The sequence below is a fragment of the Pteropus medius genome, unplaced genomic scaffold (genome assembly GCF_902729225.1).
Source record: "Pteropus medius unplaced genomic scaffold, Ma_sr-lr_union100, whole genome shotgun sequence".
Lineage (NCBI taxonomy): Eukaryota > Metazoa > Chordata > Mammalia > Chiroptera > Pteropodidae > Pteropus > Pteropus medius.
The window spans coordinates 3,336,755-3,353,439 of record NW_024354911.1 but is presented as its reverse complement, the minus strand read 5'-3'; the positions used below and the strand labels follow the sequence as shown (position 1 = coordinate 3,353,439).

Genomic DNA, 16,685 nt, shown 5'->3' with positions numbered 1-16,685 from the left:
ATTTGGAGGCTCCGCAAAAGATCTAGCAATTGCACTTCTGAGTATTTATCTAAAGAAGACACTAATTCAAAAAGATATATGCACCCCTATGTTCATGGTAATGCTATTTACAATAGCCAAGATATGGAAGCAACCTAAATACCCATCAATAGACGATTGGATAAAGAAGTTATGGTACATATATACGATGGAATATTACTCAGCCATAAAAATGAAATCTCACCATTTACAATGGCATGGACGGACCTAGAGGGTATTATGCTAAGTGAAATAAGTCAGACAGATAAAGATAAATACCATACGATGTCACTTATATGTGAAATGTAAAGAATAAAGTAAATGAACAAACAAAATGAAAACAGACTCATAGACACAGAGAACAAACTGGTGATTGCCAGATGGGAGTGGGGTTGGGTTGCTGAGTGAAAAAAGTGAAGGGATTAAGAAGTACAAACAGAAGTACGGCCATGCCACCCCGAACGTGCCCGATCTCATCTGATCTCAGAAGCTAAGCAGGGTCGGGCCTGGGCTACTCAGATGGGAGATCACCTTGGAATATCAGGTGCTGTAGGTGTTTAAAAAAAAAAAAAATACAAATAGATAGTTACAAAACAGTCATGGGGGTGTGAAGTACAGCATAGGGAATGTTGTACAGTCATAACAGTGTAATAACTATGTATAGTGCTAGGTAGGTACTAGATTAATTGGGAGGATCACTTCATAAATTATATAAACATCTAACTTCTGTGCTGTATACCTGAAACTAGTATAAAATAATACTGAATGTCAACTCTAGTTGAAGAATATGAATTAAAAAATAAATAAATATAGCTATACATCCAACACCCTAGAGGAGAAGGCGCTGAGCTGACTCCCAGAAGGCACTGTGGGCTTCTTCCTTTTCCTCCCCTTCCCCTCCCTCTTCTCCTGTCCCTCTCCTCTCTCTCCTGATTCTAGTTCGTTTGAGATCTGGGTGACTCTGCCCCCAACTGCTTCTCTCCGTACCTCTGTCCCCATCTCTATGAGCCTTCTGACAGAATCACCCTGCAGGTCGCAGGCTGGAGAGATTTATAGCTGTCCCCTCCCTCAGCCCCCACCTGGCTATGAGACACAGCCATCTGCAGGAAGGTCACTTTTTTGCAGCACCAGCAGAGATGTGGGTTGGATAGAGGAGGTCCTGGGAGAAGCAAATAAATACATAAAGCTTCCAGCTGGCTCAGGGAGAGGAAGCTAAGGCGTTCACAGGCACAGCACGGGTTCGCCTTTCCTGGCCTGTGCACACTGGATTCTCCAGGAAAGCCTATTTGAGACGCTTCGAAGAGGATGTTGCGGAGAACTATGCCTGAAGATTGTCCCTCCTGGGAGGGCGCTGCATGGTGGGACCCTTCCTCCTTTTGGATTTGGTAGCGATAGGCCTGGGGAGTGAGAATGTGACAGATCTAAGCTACTATCCCAGCTGAGGCAGGTAGGTGGAGAGGGACATCTAGCCCCACAGCACAGGAGGGGAAACTGAGGCCAGGAAGGAAGAGAGAATTTTCTAAAGTCTCACAGAAAGTCAGTGGAAAAGCAGGTATAGCCCCATGACTCCTGATCTCCTGCTCCAGGCCCCCCTACACAGAATTGTACCTGGCTGTCCTCGAGATGTGGCCATTAGAACTGGTCTTGCCTAGGTGCAGAATTAGAGGCACCTCGGCAACATGCCACCTCGGGAGGGGTTCTTCTTCCTCCAGATCTCTGCCCAGCCAGCTGCCTGACTGGGGGCACTCTCCCTGGGGGGGCCTGGCTAGAGAGCTGCTCCAATGGAGAAAATAACCTCAGTCTCTTAGGGGTACAGGGAGCTAATACAGGAGACCTGAAGCAGGCCACCTGTCACATCCAGAAACAGCCTCACAGAGGCCACATCAGCTTCAGAGTCTCAAGGTCCTCCTAACCAGCAAGGTCAGTGATGACTACCAAGCTCATCCTGTCCTGGATCAGAGGAGCTGCATGCTGGGGGCATTCCCCAGTCCCACCTGCTCTGTGACCTCCTTCTTGGCCTTGATCTTCCCTCCGATAATGTCAAGGGGTAAAGAAGGAGGATATCCAGGCCCTGAGCTCCGACATTCTGTGACTCTGAACATTAAGATGGGTGCAGGCTGTCTTTCCAGCCTTGGCTCCAAGTGACCTGCTGGAGCAGATGGAGTCTGTCTTGAGAGTACTAGCCTTCCAGAAGCCCCAAGTTCCACACACAGGAGACCTGAACATGCTGGAAGGTGCAGGAGCCTGAAAGCTCTCTTAAGGGAAAGACGGTGTCTGCCTGGTTCACAGCTGCACACGTGCCAAGCACAGCCCTGGCAACATGGGGAAGATTCAATTACTATTTGTGGAATGAATGGCATAGCAGACTCATTTCTGCGAGCTCATCCCTCAGCTTCTGTGTGCTTTGCTTCTGACAGATTACACCTGCAACTTTCTTCTGAGGCCTGCCCTTGGGCTACTGAAGCTGATTGCCCACAGATACAGAGAGGGGAGCGCCTGGAAATTTCCATCCCTGGGGAGGCCCCTGGTCTGATTGCTGTGTGTTGATTGAAGCCACTTCCCTGGCTAAATCAGGACAAACTCTGATGTGTAATTTCTGCCCAAAGTGCCCTGCAACAGGCCAGGCTGAGACTTCCTGAACTCATACCCTGCTTTGAGTGAGTCTCAGAATATGTGTTTATTGTGTCCTTTGTCCATGTCTTCTGATGGCACCAGGCAATGGAAAACTGAGGGTTGCAGAGCAGAGAGGAATGGCCAGAACTGCAAGAAGAGCCGTGTCTCCCTTCTGCAAGCCCCCACCAGCCAAGGAGCTCCTGGTAGCCTTGACCTTTCTTACTGGGCCTACACACCTATTCAGTGATCAGATTTCATCTCTAAAGACATCACCCACTCTGCACTCTGAATCTTGCTATGTGAAGGACTTTCAGGAAGTGTTTCAGAGCAGGAGGACTCCCCCTACCCACAGAGCAATGAGCAGCAGTTTTAGGGGGAGGGTTAGCTCCTGGGCTCAGGTGTGCTGGTGACCTCAAGAGATGGGGCAGAAAACAAACTGCCCAGGGCCCTGAGGAGGAGGGCCAGCAATGGCCCCAGACTTTCTGAAGACATCTTCCTGCAGGAAGCCCCCATGGAGGCTTTATCTCATTCTCAAACTGGCTTCTAAAGCTACAGCATCCAAGGACCAGGGTCTCAGGAAACAGCAGCATTGGCAGGGACTCAGAGCACATCCAATTCATTCTCCTTCCTTCAAAAGGGCAGAGACTTCAGAGAGGGGGTAAGGAGTTGCTTAAGATCACACAGTGAGTCTGTGAAACTGGCAGCTTTGTGCTGCCTCCACGCTCTTCATAAGACCAGCTTAGAACTCTTCCTCCTGTTTTCCACCTCAACAGTAAAGTGCCTCTCTTCTCCACCAAGGGACCAAGTGACATGTTCAGGACATGAAGTCATGTAGGAATATCTTTGAGTTTGTAAACTTCTGTTCATAAATACCCAACTGAAGACTGAAGCTCCACTACTCCCAAAATAGCTTTGGATCCTGGCACAGGCATCTCCAAGAACACATTTTTATCCTTTCAAGAATTCTGTGAAAACAGAGAGTCCTCTAGTTTGTATGTATGCCTATCCAAGACAGCTTCCCCCAGGCTGCTCACACACTGAGCCCTGACCCTGCTCATACACTGTGGACATAGACTGGTCTAATCTCCAAATAAGGGCGTATCTAATATGGTTCATTACAATTATGGTCAGTCTCATTTCAATTCATTTTGATACAATATTAGATTACTCCGATCGCATGACTCCCCAACATTTCTATTTAAAAGGGATTTCTTTCTTGCAGTGAACCTTGGGGTTGACTCCTCAACATCCATTTCAGGGCTAGATGATCATTACTCTAAGCCAATCAATTCCATCCCCTTTGCCAGTGGTTGGCTCAGAGATGGGGAGTCCTAAGCCACTATGTGTTGATAAGACCTAAGGAAAGATTGTAGCTTCTAGAAAGAATCCAGTCACTTTATGGCACTAGTCCGTTCCCAATAAGCATGGGACCCCAGCTACTGCTGAGCCCTCCAGTGGCACCAAGGATCACAAGACTCAGGCTGCCACCCTGTTAAGGGTGACAAAGGAGAGAGAGAGAACCTGGGCCTGCTGATGTTATTCAGTCAACCAGCACTGAAACCAGCCCTGCTTCCTGCTTGTGAGATGATGCACTTAATTGTTTAAAACACTTTGAGATGAGAATTTTGTTATTTGCAGATGGAACATCTTAAGTGATCCCCTGCTTCACCCTGCTGTGGAGGGGCTGGCTGCCCAGGACTCCCCCTTTAGGGAGAGCCAGTCTTGCCTGCAATAGCTAAGCATGTTGACTCTTGCAGGCAGAAGTGTTGCCTCTTTCAGGCAGGAGTTCTCCATATTTAGTGAAACAAGCACAGACCCAGACAATTACATGCAATGCCACTGGAAGAGCTGTCGTTAATTGTGATGGCAATAAAGGGCCTTGCCAGCATGTTAAGCTAATTTCATGACAGCACTAGGAGGAAGGTCATGAACTGGGTCCCAGATTATTAATAATGTTGAGCTTCATTTGGAACCATTCAGAAAATTCCTTCCAGTTGCCTCTAGCACACTGCCACAGGTTTCGACTTTCCTCTGACTCAACAGTCTTCCCATAAGCAAATGTGGATTTTTTGTTTTTCCCTAGAAAATAATTAAAGTCACAGAGCCCAATAAATACTTAAACAGATTGTGGTTTTAATTAAAAACCTCCTGCCAACACTGCAGCTGTAGACTTCTCTTCCCAAACAGGCGCTTGGTGACAGCCGCAAGCATCAGAATTTGGGTTGATGTAGCTGAGACTAGAAATTTACAAATACTAACAGTAATTCTGATTGCTACCTATGCCCTGGTGTGTGTTGGGGCGGGGGGAAGGAGAGGAGTGAAGAGAGACATTTGAGGGCAGAGCCAAGGTTCTTCCCCTGTGGGAGAGGCAAGACACAAGCATGTAGGGGCATGTGCAGCAGAACATCACATCCTACCTAGACCCAATTCTGCAAGGCAGTAATGATGGCTAATTCTAGCTATTGTTGACAAAAATAATACCTCGTTTCTGAGCACTATTTAAGTGCTAGGTACTAGGAGCTTTGCATGCATTTGTTGATCATTTATTCCTCACAGTAACCCAATAAAATTGGTATTCTGATATACATCCTCTTGTCTAAGGCACAGAGAAGTTAAGTAACTTGGCCAAGGTCACATAGCTAGTACATGGTAGAGTTTGAAGCTAGAACCTTTCTTCCTAACTACTACGTAGAGTGTATATGAGGAAAAGGAGAGCTGGAAGGTGGGAGGGGGGTTATAAACAGGGCCTGGCTTCCCGGAGGTGTAAACTTTTTGCTGGAAATTAGAAAAGGGAATACTGTGTGAATGGGGCGGGGGGGGGTGGCAGCTGGACTGCAAAAGCTGAAAGTGATGGGAATACTGTGTGAATGTGGGCGGGGGCGGGGGAGGTGGGCTGGACAGCAAAAGCTGAAAGGCAGGAAGCACTGAGTGTTTAGGAGATTCTGGCTGGAGGGCCGCTATGAGAAATGTCTCTGGAGTAGGCTATCACGCGGGGCATATTCGGTGCCCTCCTGGGCTCTGGCTCTCCTACTTTCAGAGGCCTTCTCATATCTATTAAATCATCCACGTACCACGTTAAATGCAAGGCATGTACAACTCTGAGTGCAGTGATTGCACCTGAACTTTAATCAAACATCCATTACTTCCAATCGCGCAGTTTTATTTTCCTCTCTGAGTCAAAAGATTTTCTTTTTCAGGTCTTGGACATTTTATTGGTCCCTTACCAAGTCATGAGACTTAAGGACAGTCTTCTAGGGCTCCTAAACAGGGCTCGAAGACAAAGCGCTCATGCAAGGAGGAGGATGGGGACCGTAGGCATAGAGAAAGGTTCCGTCACAGGAGGATTAAGCTCATTGGTTGGTGCCACAGACTATTCATCCACGGAGTATTCAGAGGGTACCTGTTTTGTGTCCTGGGCACTGGAAACACAATGGGGTACGAAGCGGGGTCTGTGCCTTTGTTAGGCAGGTGAGGAGGTTGCAGATTACTAGGACTTAGGCTGGGTGGGTGGGCCTAGGAAGGAAAGCTTTGGTGCCTTGTTTAAGCGTACCCCACTTCGGAACATTGCGCCACGGATCTGCAGAGCCCGGGACAGCTCAGGCCTCCTTGCCCAGTCGCCCAAATCATTGCCCCCGGCCTCGGTGCCTGGCAGGCGGTATCCAGCAGGGGGCGCGCGCGAACCAGGCCTGGGCCCGATATCTTGACTTACTGGGATCTACTGGGTTTCGACCCACTGCACCCCTGGGACTGTCTGGGTCCGCAACGTCGAAGTTAGAGGTCGTTTTGCAAAAAGCTTCCCGGAGCTCCAGCTCTCGGCCCCTGGGTCTGTCTAGGGTTCGGACCCCAGCCTGGTCCAAAAGCCTTAGCTCGGATTCTACAGATTTCCAAATCTCGGGCCCCAGCGCTGGCGGCTTGGAACCTTGTATCTTTCCTCTCCCCACACCTACTTCCATCCACCTGATTAGCGACCTGTTTCTTTAACGATCAAAGACATGGGCGGCGGCGGGGGTGGTATCTTCGCTCCCGGTTCCCAGCCCCTCAGTAACTGTACCATTATTAACATTATAGTCATTAGACCGCTCCGGCGCGCCTAGAGGCGCCGGGCAGCATATGCTTAATCTTGTAGCTGAGCTCGGAGACCGAACCCAGAGTCGTGGCTTCTACTTCAGGCCTCCGCGGACCTTGACCGAGGCGACTCGAGCTTCAGGCTGCAGGGGCAGGAACTAGGCTCTTCAGGGTCGAAAGCCGGGGTAAGGGTTGTCTTTCCCCAGGGCGCGCTCCGGGAACAAAAGCTCTCGCTGGGGAGTGGGCGGGAATCGCAGGGGCCCGCGGGAGCCGGCGCCCTTGCCGGGTGGCCACCGTGCCCTTAGCCGCCGTCCTGGTGCCTGGAGCCCTGTTTCTCTGCCGAATTCCCCTGGCTTCTGCAGTCTCGGCAAGAAAGCAAAGGAAAGGGGTCTTTCTTGGCACGCTGGACCTGGACATTCTCGGGATGCTGGCGGGGCGGGTCCCTGCGGTCCAGGGAAGCGCTTTGCAGAGAGAGCGAGCGTATTCTTCCTTCCACTCCCCACTCTCTGTCATACAGTCCCTCAATCCTTTCAAGTTGTCCCTCATTCGCCCCCTCTCTGTCCGCCTCCTCGTAAAAAGAACTAAAAGAGAGGTGAAAACTGGGTGGAGGACCCACAAGCCGTGTGCCTCCACGAGGGAGCCTCGATCCTTGCCTCCGCGCCACGCGCCCCGCTCCCTCCCGTGAAAGGCTCCAGGACCCGCCATCTGGACCCAATTCTCCATCGTCGCTGGCGGGCCCCCGTCTACCCAGACCCCCCTTCCCAGGCCAAGACTTTCTGGACCGCCCCCTCAGGTTTCCCAAGACGGAGACAACACTCATGACGTTCCCGAGATCCGCAGACAAAGAGACTTTGCCAGGTGGGCCGCGCCATTCCCTGGCCCAGCCAGGCCCAAACCGCAGAAACTCACTGCCGAACTAGGGACCCGCTCCACCTGTCCCACCGCAGGGTCAAGGTGCTCTCACCCCTCTGCCACCCTCCCCCTGGGTCAGCTGTGGAACTACAGGACCAAGTAGGTGGAATAAGTTCTGGGTTCTGATGAGCTGGTCTCAGCCGGCTCCACTGCCTACAGTAGCTGCAGCATGTGGAGGAGAGAGGGAGGGACGAGGAGCGTGCGTGCTCCAGACTGTTCATATTTAATTTACAAAAGATTCTTGGAACTCCAGTCTGGTGGTCTCTTTAGATGCAGCACTCTTCGCCAGTCTGTCCCCCACACCACTCCCCACATCCCTAGCTCATTAAAATGCTCAACACTCAAATCGAGATTGAGCTTTTTAGATGCCTCAAATCCACGCCACCGACCCATCGCCAAAGACCTCCCCCCCCTGCCCCGCCCCACCCCGCCACGGACCTAGATGTGGACTGGGGGCCTACGGCGCTCCGGACAGCTCAATGTCTACGGAAAGAACCAGGGAAGGTTGTGGCTTTGCGTGTGTCCGCGAACCTGTATCCCTTTCCCCATTCTGGCCAGCAACTCTCCAGAGCTGCAGTGGGCAGTGCAGGGGGACAGAAATCGAGTTTTAGCCAAATGCCTGAACATCCCAGCGCCTCCATCTCCTTGCGGCTACAAGAAATGTCGGGGTTTCGCCAGAGACAGGGAGTGAGAGTCAGGAACAGCGAGTATTAGAGTCTGCTGAGGCCGGCTGTTGTGTGAGCGTGTGAGACAGTGGGGCGGTGGCGAGCGGGCACAGACTGTGGGGAACCGTGTGTGAGGTTGGCGGTGTGTTTGCTTGTGAGGCTGTGAAGATATTGGTGGGGGGAATGGGAGGGGAAGAGGTGCTTGGGCCCTAAGTTTCCCAGCCCACAGTGCTCAGCAGGAGCAGACGTTTTGTAACCATCCCTTTTCGTGCCGCTGCCTGCTGCAGCCCTGAAGCCACATTCGCCTCTAGCTGGCAAGACCTGAGGGTAAGGCGTTGGGTGCGCTCAGACTGGCTTCCTGGGTGCTGGAGGCTAACATCAACGCGCTGCGCCCTGCCTCACCCCGCGGTGCGCACAAGCTGGCGCGCTGGACACTAGTTTAGCCACAAAAGACGAGACGTAAAGATTCGGGTTTAAGAGGCTGGACAGGGTCCCCGGGGGCTGGGGAAGAGGCTTCGCCTCCCTGTGCGTCCCGCATGGCCGTGCTTTCTGGTCTTGGGGTTGACAGGCATGGGGCAGAGGAGACCTGGGCTTGTATCTGCCCAGATACAGTCAAAAATGGCAGGGAGGGTGAGGCGCTCTGCTAACACTATCAATTATGCATCGTGTTGAACGTGGCTTCGGGGAGGAGGCGGCTGGCGGAGGGGGGGAGGGATGTAGGAAGGACGGGTCCGCGAGAGCGCGCAGCGGGTCCCGCTGGAGGTCTGTCTGCTCCACAACCTGCATTTGCAAAAAGAGTATAAAGGCAAAGACACGACCCTCTTCAGTCGTGCGCTTTACCTTCCCCCAAATTCCTCAAAGATGGTTTGTCTCACGTGTTGCGGAGCTTAAGAACAGCTCGAATTCAATTAGCCCCGAAGCTCAGGGGCCCTGGAGGGATCCGTACATGAGGGTGAGTGCGCGTGAATGTGTGTACGTGCGGGAGGGGAAGGCTGATGAGTGTCCCAGTGAAGGTGTGCCTTTGAAAATGTGTGTAAACGTTGCGAAAACTCAACACGTCCACGCGATTATTACATGATGATGGATAATTCTAACATGTGAAGGTCAACTGTGTGGAGGGGGTGAAGGTCTGTGCTAACTGTGTTTGAACGTGAGGGGGTGTCGGTGTAATAAGGAATAATGGCAATGTTTGCAGATGTGTAAGTGTTGTGGGGACGTGGGTTATGGAGGTGCGGTGAACTGGGAAGAGCCCAGAAGAGGGCGGTGGGCGTAGGGGCCCCAACATGCCTCAACCAGGAGTAGAGCCTCTATGGCTTTAACAAATGTAGACGATGCGGGAGGTGGGAGAGGCTGTGCGCGTCCCTGCCCAGCCGGGAGCGCGCGAGGACTCTCTTCAATCTGCACAGCCGGCGAGAGGTGGGGAAAACAGACGCGAAAGGAAAAACTGAAGTGGGACCTCAGGGCCAGGGGAATCTCAAACTTACCCGTTCTTTTCCCTGCTCCTCCCCCCATCGGAATTCTCCACAGTCGCAGCAACAGATGTGGGAAGCCCCCTAGGGCTGTCGTCCTGGCTCCGTGACATCGAATCTGGAGAAGGGATTGAAGCCCGAGGCTGCGCCCCGGGAGTCAGTGAGCAGAGGGTAAGCCGCCGGACCGCCCCACAACCTCGATCCAGGTAGGGCTAGATCCCGCCTAGGGTGTTGGCTGAGACCGGGGATAGGAGGGGAGGGGCCCTTCCCTAGGAGCAAAGGCAGAATGGGGGATAAGGGTTCCCAAAGGCAGGGATATGGGAGGGGCTCTGTCAAACCTGCCTGGAGCCCTAGGCGGGAGCGTGCTGTCTGTGTAAGCGCGTTTGTGTGGCTGGGCATAGTTTCTATTGGAAGGAGGGCCCTTGGGCATCCTAGAGCTTCGAAAAATGGGGCCAAATCTTGAACATTATTCTACTTCCTTAGCTAGAGGTAGCTAGCCCCCATGACCCGTCGGCTGAGGACACCCTTCCCCCTCCCCCAGAGCCGCCTGGGCTCTGCGAGACAGGGAGGGACCTTTAATGACGTTCCCCCCAATGCTCCTGGAGGGCCTTCTTCCTCAGACAGAAGGCTGACTGAGCAGCCCTGGTTCTCCGTTCGTGGGAGCTTCAACCCAGAGCGGGCAGCTTTGATTCCTGCGGGAGAGCGGCCTGCGAGTCTGCTTCCGCGGATCCCACGGCTCTTGCCACCCGCCGCATTGATGATCCACTGGGATTTCGGTCTCAGTGGAGGGCTGTGTGCACGCGCCAGTGCGCGTTTGTGTCCCCGTGTGTGCGTTGGTTTTGAGTGAAGGCTTGTGTCTGTCAATTCCCACGATGAACAGGAAAGCGCCTTGCACCGTGGTGGAGAACGCTGTACAAATGCTAGGTTCAGCTGAGAGAACAATGAGGTCTCCCTGTCTGTGTCTGGGTGCCTTTGTGTTTGCGTGTCTGCGAAATGTGTTGTGAACCTCCAAACCCCTACAGAAGTTGGCGGTTTGATGGCGGTGCCCGAGCGTGTGTTTGTATTGTTTGGGCGCATATATGGGCGTGTGTGCGAGTGCTGTGCATGGGACAAAGAGTTCGAGGGAGGACACCAGTCACGGACAAAAATACCTTTTCTGTGTATCTCTTTCACGTGAATAAACAAAGGCCTAGAAATAGACAGGGATCAGTGAAAAGCCCACCACAGGCCGGTGAGCGGCAGAACCAGGGCAAAGAGGCCAGCGCCAGGGTGAGAAGGTAGGCAGGGGAAAAAGAGAAAGGTAGGAGGCCGCTGGAAAAGTAAGTCACGGCCCTGAGAGGAAGCATGCATTTAATTCCGAGACTTTTATTAAGCTCCACCCCTGCCCAAGAAAGGTTCCTGGGCACACAGGAGGTAATGGGAGCCCTTGGGCCTACTCTAGATGAGTTTGAGGAGGCAGAGCTTTATAGGGGAAGGAAGCTGGGACTCGGTGAGTCACCGTCTCCCTTCTTCTCCTGCTTACACCTGCAGAATCCGCTATGGTGCCCATGTGGGTGTTGTGGCTAGCCTGGGCGCTGCTAAGAATGGCGGGAGCGTGCCCAGAGCCGTGCGCCTGCGTGGACAAGTACGCTCACCAGTTCGCTGACTGCGCCTACAAAGAGCTGAGCGAGGTGCCAGAAGGACTGCCGGCCAACGTGACCACGCTTAGTCTGTCGGCCAACAAGATCACCGTGCTGCGGCGCGGGGCCTTCGCCGACGTCACGCAAGTCACGTCGCTGTGGCTGGCGCACAATGAGGTGCGCACCGTGGAGTCCGGAGCGCTGGCTGTGCTGAACCAGCTCAAGAACCTCGACCTGAGCCACAACCTCATAACCAGCTTTCCATGGAGCGACCTGCGTAACTTGAGCGCGCTGCAGCTGCTCAAAATGAACCACAACCAATTGAGCTCACTTCCCCGGGACGCACTCGGTTCGCTGCCAGACTTGCGCTCCCTGCGCATCAACAACAACCAGCTGCGTACACTAGCTCCCGGCACCTTCGACGCGCTAAGCGCGCTGTCACATCTGCAACTCTATCATAACCCCTTCCATTGCGGTTGCAGCCTTCTGTGGCTGCAGGCTTGGGCCGCGAGCACCCGGGTCTCGCTACCGGAGCCCGATTCCATTGCGTGCGCCACGCCTCCCGCGCTGCAGGGCGTTCCGGTGCACCGTCTGCCGGTCCTGAACTGCGCACCGCCCAGCGTGCGTGTGAGTGCCGAGCCGCCTCCCGAGGCGCCGGGCGGTGAGTTGCGCGCTGGCTTGGCGTTCATGTTACACTGTGTCGCCGAAGGGCACCCCACGCCCCGCCTGCAGTGGCAACTTCAGATCCCAGGTGGTACCATAGTCTTAGAGCCGCCGGTCCAGAGTAGAGAGGACGACGAGGACGGGGCAGAAGACAGGGAGGAGGAAGGAGAGGGGGACGGGCCAACGCAGACGGGTGCCCCAACTCCGAGTCCGGCACCCGCTTGGCCCGCGCCCCCAGCCACCCCACGCTTCCTGACACTCGCAAATGGCTCCCTGTTGGTGCCCCTCCTGAGTGCCAAGGAGGCAGGCGTCTACACGTGCCGTGCCCACAACGAGCTGGGTGTCAACTCCACGTCAGTACGCGTGTCGGTGACGGCTGCCGGGCCGCCAAAGCACGCTTCTGGCTCAGGGGGAGACCCGGAGGGACAGGCCCCAACCTCCGAACGCAAGTCCACAGCCAAAGGCCGGGGCAACAGCGTCTTACCATCCAAGCCAGAGCGCAAAATCAAAGGCCAAGGCCTCGCCCAGGGTAGCATCCTTGGAGAGACGGGGGCGGGGCCGGAGGAGGAGGCAGGTGAGGGAGATGAGGCGGAAGATCAGGTCTCTGCGGACCCGGTGGAGGAGCAGCGTTGTGACCAAGGGGACCCCTCGCGGTACGTGTCCAACCACGCGTTCAACCAGAGCACAGACCTGAAGCCTCACGTTTTTGAGTTGGGTGTCATCGCGCTGGACGTGGCGGAGCGCGAGGCGCGGGTGCAGCTGACGCCGCTGGCGGCGCGCTGGGGCCCTGGGAATGGCGGGGCTGGCGGAGCGGTACGGCTTGGGAGGCGACCCCTGCGCCTGCTCTATCTGTGCCCCGCGGGAGGCGGCTCAGCAGTGCAGTGGTCGCGCGTGGAGGAAGGCGTCAACGCCTATTGGTTCCGCGGCCTTCGGCCTGGCACCAACTACTCCGTGTGCCTGGCGCTGGCAGGGGAGGCCTGCCACGTGCAAGTTGTATTCGCCACCAAGAAGGAGTTGCCCTCGCTGCTGGTTATCGTGGCGGTGAGCGTGTTCCTCCTGATGCTGGCCACGGTGCCTCTGCTGGGCGCCGCGTGCTGCCATCTGCTGGCCAAACACCCGGGGAAGCCCTACCGTCTGATCTTGCGGCCGCAGGCCCTCGATCCCATGGAGAAGCACATCGCCGCCGACTTTGACCCGCGTGCCTCCTATCTCGAGTCCGAGAAAAGCTATCCGACAGGTGGCGAAACGGGCGGCGAGGGACCAGAGGAAGCCCCCGGGGAGGGTCTTGACGAAGACGCGGAGCAGCGGGGCCCAGGCGGGGACTTGCAGAGAGAGGAGAGCCTGGTCACCTGTTCGCTGGTGGAGTCCCAGTCCAAGACCAACCAAGAAGAGTTCGAGGCGGGCTCGGAGTACAGTGATCGGCTGCCCCTGGGTGCCGAGGCGGTCAACATTGCCCAGGAGATTAATGGCAACTACAGGCAGACAGAGGGCTGAACCCCTAGCCCTGCCGCCTGCCCATTCTCATCCCCCACCTTTGGGTGCCAGGGAGCCGAAGCCTAGGGCTGGCAGGATTTATGCCCCCCTCATTTACTGCACCCCCTTACCATCCCCCAACCTTGACTCCTGGGGACTGCTAGTGGGGAGTGGGACGATTTCACCAGTCCCGCACCACCCCACGATTGTCATTGTCCTTGTGGACCGAGTTCCCCTTCGGCAAGCACAATTCCCTGCTCCTCTCTCCTCGTATAAGACACCACCGCTGACTGTGAGGCAAAACCCACATCTCCATTCCCACGAAATTACCTTCGAAACCTGCACCACAACCCGCCCCACGGTGGGCCCTGGAGCCTTAGGAAATGGGTGAAGACGTTGGAAACATCTGGTGGTAATGCTGTGGCTCAGGGGTCGGCCCGGGATCTGCAACAGATGTCCCTAGTGTAGTACGCTGTGGGGTCACGCCTCGACCCCTACTCTGTCCTTTCCGGGGTGCATGTCCTGAAAGCCAGGGTTCGGTGACAACTCTCTATTTTTTATTTAAAGCCCCCTTGCGACTGGGAACCAAACCCTTTAGCTACACCCCCACTCAACTCTGCTTCTGACCAGCTGGAGCCGAGCTGGGTGCCTAGGGCGCCTTTCAGCTCCGCGCTCCGATTTTCATATTTTCGTTGTTTTCAAAGACAGCGACACTCCGGGTCTGGTGCTAACAGTCTTTTCCCAGCCTCTGGGAAAAGTGTGTGTGTGTGTGTGTGTGTGTGTGTGTGTGTGTCTCGAGGGTCGGGAGACCTTTTCTTGAGCCCTTTCTCCTAACTTACAGCGCCACACAACCGCACACCCTTTTTCCGCTAGAGTGTAGGCTGGGTCCTGGGCCAATTTCGTTGTGGGTGAGTTGGGGTTTCGGAGATGGGTGCACGGGACAGCTCTGCTCCCGCTGCTGCACGAGGCCCAGACCTCAGATCGAGAAGCGCTGGGCTATAGGAAGCCAACTATGGTCTCCCTGGCGGGGTCCCTTGTGAGGGCGTGCGCCCTGGTTTGCACAAAGCCTGCGCTTGACATAAAGCAGGATCTAGGTGGGGAAGAGTCCCTCAGTCCTCGCGTTTCCCCGCCCCGCCCCTCCTTCTGCGACAGTAGTATTTCCCTGGCGTGTAGTTCTAGTCAAGCGTGGTCTGTAGAAGTCTGTCCTGTAAAGTGTGACCCTATGGGGGGGGGGGGCGGGAAGCGGGGGGCAGGCAGGTGGCAGGAGGACGGGAGGGAAGGGGAGGGTGGACGTGAGGCGACTCGGGCGGGATCCTTTTGTTGTTGTTCTATAAGGAAAGCGTCGGGCTTGGGTGGGGGATTTCGGGCGTCGGGACCAGCGCTGTCGGTGGAGCTCAGCACAAGTGCGGCCCGGGGCAGAGTAGCAACCTTTCCTCGGCCACGCTCTTTTCTAAAGGCATCTGTATGTACACAGTCAATAAAACAATTGATTTCAACTGGGCTTGGTGAGTCTTTGTCAGGGGACAGAGGGAGGAGCCTGGGGGTACAGGAGGAAACTGCAGAATGAAGGAGCCCCGAGGCCCTCCCGTTGAGATTCTTTGTGAGATCTCGCGTTTGACTATCCTATGATATTGCCAGGTGCTTACACCGGGGCCTGCTCCTGATGCCTCCAGCTCCGAGGTGGGGAGGAGAAACCACGTGATAAGGGGGAAGCTGGTAGTGAGTAGGGAGGGCTCACAAGGAAAGGGTGGGTCTCTCTGTAGACTAAAATGAAGAGTCCCCGGGTGTGTGCATGAATGTGCTGTGCACAATTCTCCTTGGGTCGACACTGTCGTTGTAATGGGGTGTGGCTGTGTATGTGTGAGGACTGCCTCCTTTCTGTGTCCCAACACCAGCCATTGAGTTCTCTGGGAAGCCAGGGGAGAGATTCACAGGGGCAAGACTGCTGTGGCTTGCACAAAAGAAGTCAGGAATAAACTACGGAGCAGGCAAATGATGGAGAGCAGAGAAGGGGCAATGTGGTAAGGTTAATTCCACAGAACAAGCTGACCCAGGAGCCTAGTGCATGTGCATGTGTGTCGGGGAGGAGGAGTGTTCTCAGTGAATGGGATATGGACAACCGTCAGGTTGTGTGAGGCTGCAGGGTGGGCTAAGGTGAGTGAACATGTAGAATCAGGTTTAAAGCTCACTGACTTGATCGTCCCAGAAATGGAGCTTCTTGGGGAGGGGAACAGGAGGAGCAGAGTGGATGCTGCGCTCCAAGTCAAGATCATCCTAGAGTGCTGTTGTTGAGCTGGCTGTGTATTTCAACTGAATCCCCCTATAGGACAGGGAGTGGCCAGGAACGGAGGTAGAAGAGGAAAGAAATAGATATGAGGGGAGCAGATGAAGATTCCATCCCTATTCTCTCTTGGGTATCAGGTCTTCCTAATTGGACCAGTCCAGGCTGGGGACTAGGCCCAGGTCCAGACTCCCAGCATTCTATCCTAGACTGTCTCTTGATAGAGGTGGTAGCTATGACACTTCCCAGGGCTGGAGCCCAAGTTCCCTGCCCAGACCAGCAAAGCTGTCTTAGAGAAAAATTTCTTTACCAGAGTCACAGCCCAAGCTCTGCCACTGCAGCCACCCCACTGTCAGGGACAGAACTCAGAAATACAGTCTTTTAGGAGAAGAGCTGCTTTGCTCTGCCTGTAAATGCTGCCTTTGAGCAGAGGGAAGGGACTGGCCCAATTCCTGTGACTAGTTTAAGAATTCATCCACATGATTGCATTTGGGCACAGGCCTAGCTGGGCCCCTGAGTGTTTATTGATTTGGGTCCAATGCAATCCTCTGGTCATGATATTGAGGGAAGAGGAGCCAGAAGGGATCCTTCTTGCCCATACTATCCTAAGGATTGGGGGTGCTCCTGGAGACCCGTGGGATCCTGAGTGCCCAGGGGAATATGCAGAGTTGCTGAGAAATCTGTACCTTCTTTGTCCCAGGAAAAGCTTCCTAACAGATGAACACACACTGCTTATCTAGACCTCATGCTCCTAGAGCAAGGCCAGGCCCAAAGGCTCTGCCCATAGGATAGAAATGGGTGGGTGCTGGAGGCAGGAGACCAGGGTGCCATGACACTGCACTGACTGCCCACTGAGATATCAGTCCTCTTGGAAACTTTCCCGTTTCTGTCTGAACATTTGACACAT

At 54.5% G+C, this 16,685-nt stretch overlaps 1 protein-coding gene and 1 pseudogene across 6 annotated transcripts; both read left to right on the top strand.

The window, feature by feature from the left end:
• The first annotated feature begins 457 nt into the window (after positions 1 to 457).
• On the top strand, positions 458 to 574 carry LOC120597962 (uncharacterized; annotated as a pseudogene).
• Positions 575 to 6,357: 5,783 nt separating this feature from the next.
• On the top strand, positions 6,358 to 14,694 carry ISLR2 (immunoglobulin superfamily containing leucine rich repeat 2). Of its 6 annotated transcripts, none has more exons than XM_039856533.1 (3): positions 6,358 to 6,881; positions 9,801 to 9,948; positions 11,273 to 14,694. In XM_039856533.1, the coding sequence occupies exon 3, from the start codon at positions 11,281 to 11,283 to the stop codon at positions 13,516 to 13,518; it is 2,238 nt and encodes a 745-aa protein (XP_039712467.1). In that variant the 5' UTR covers positions 6,358 to 6,881; positions 9,801 to 9,948; positions 11,273 to 11,280; the 3' UTR covers positions 13,519 to 14,694. The 6 variants fall into 6 exon arrangements, with proteins under 6 accessions (XP_039712467.1, XP_039712471.1, XP_039712468.1 ...); XM_039856537.1 differs by lacking the exon at positions 6,358 to 6,881 and adding an exon at positions 8,188 to 8,600; XM_039856534.1 differs by lacking the exon at positions 6,358 to 6,881 and adding an exon at positions 8,986 to 9,225.
• Positions 14,695 to 16,685: the final 1,991 nt, after the last annotated feature.

Excerpts from the sequence above, each read along its gene's own strand:
- ISLR2 (XM_039856533.1), top strand. The coding sequence starts at position 11,281 with ATGGTGCCCATGTGGGTGTTGTGGCTAGCCTGGGCGCTGCTAAGAATG.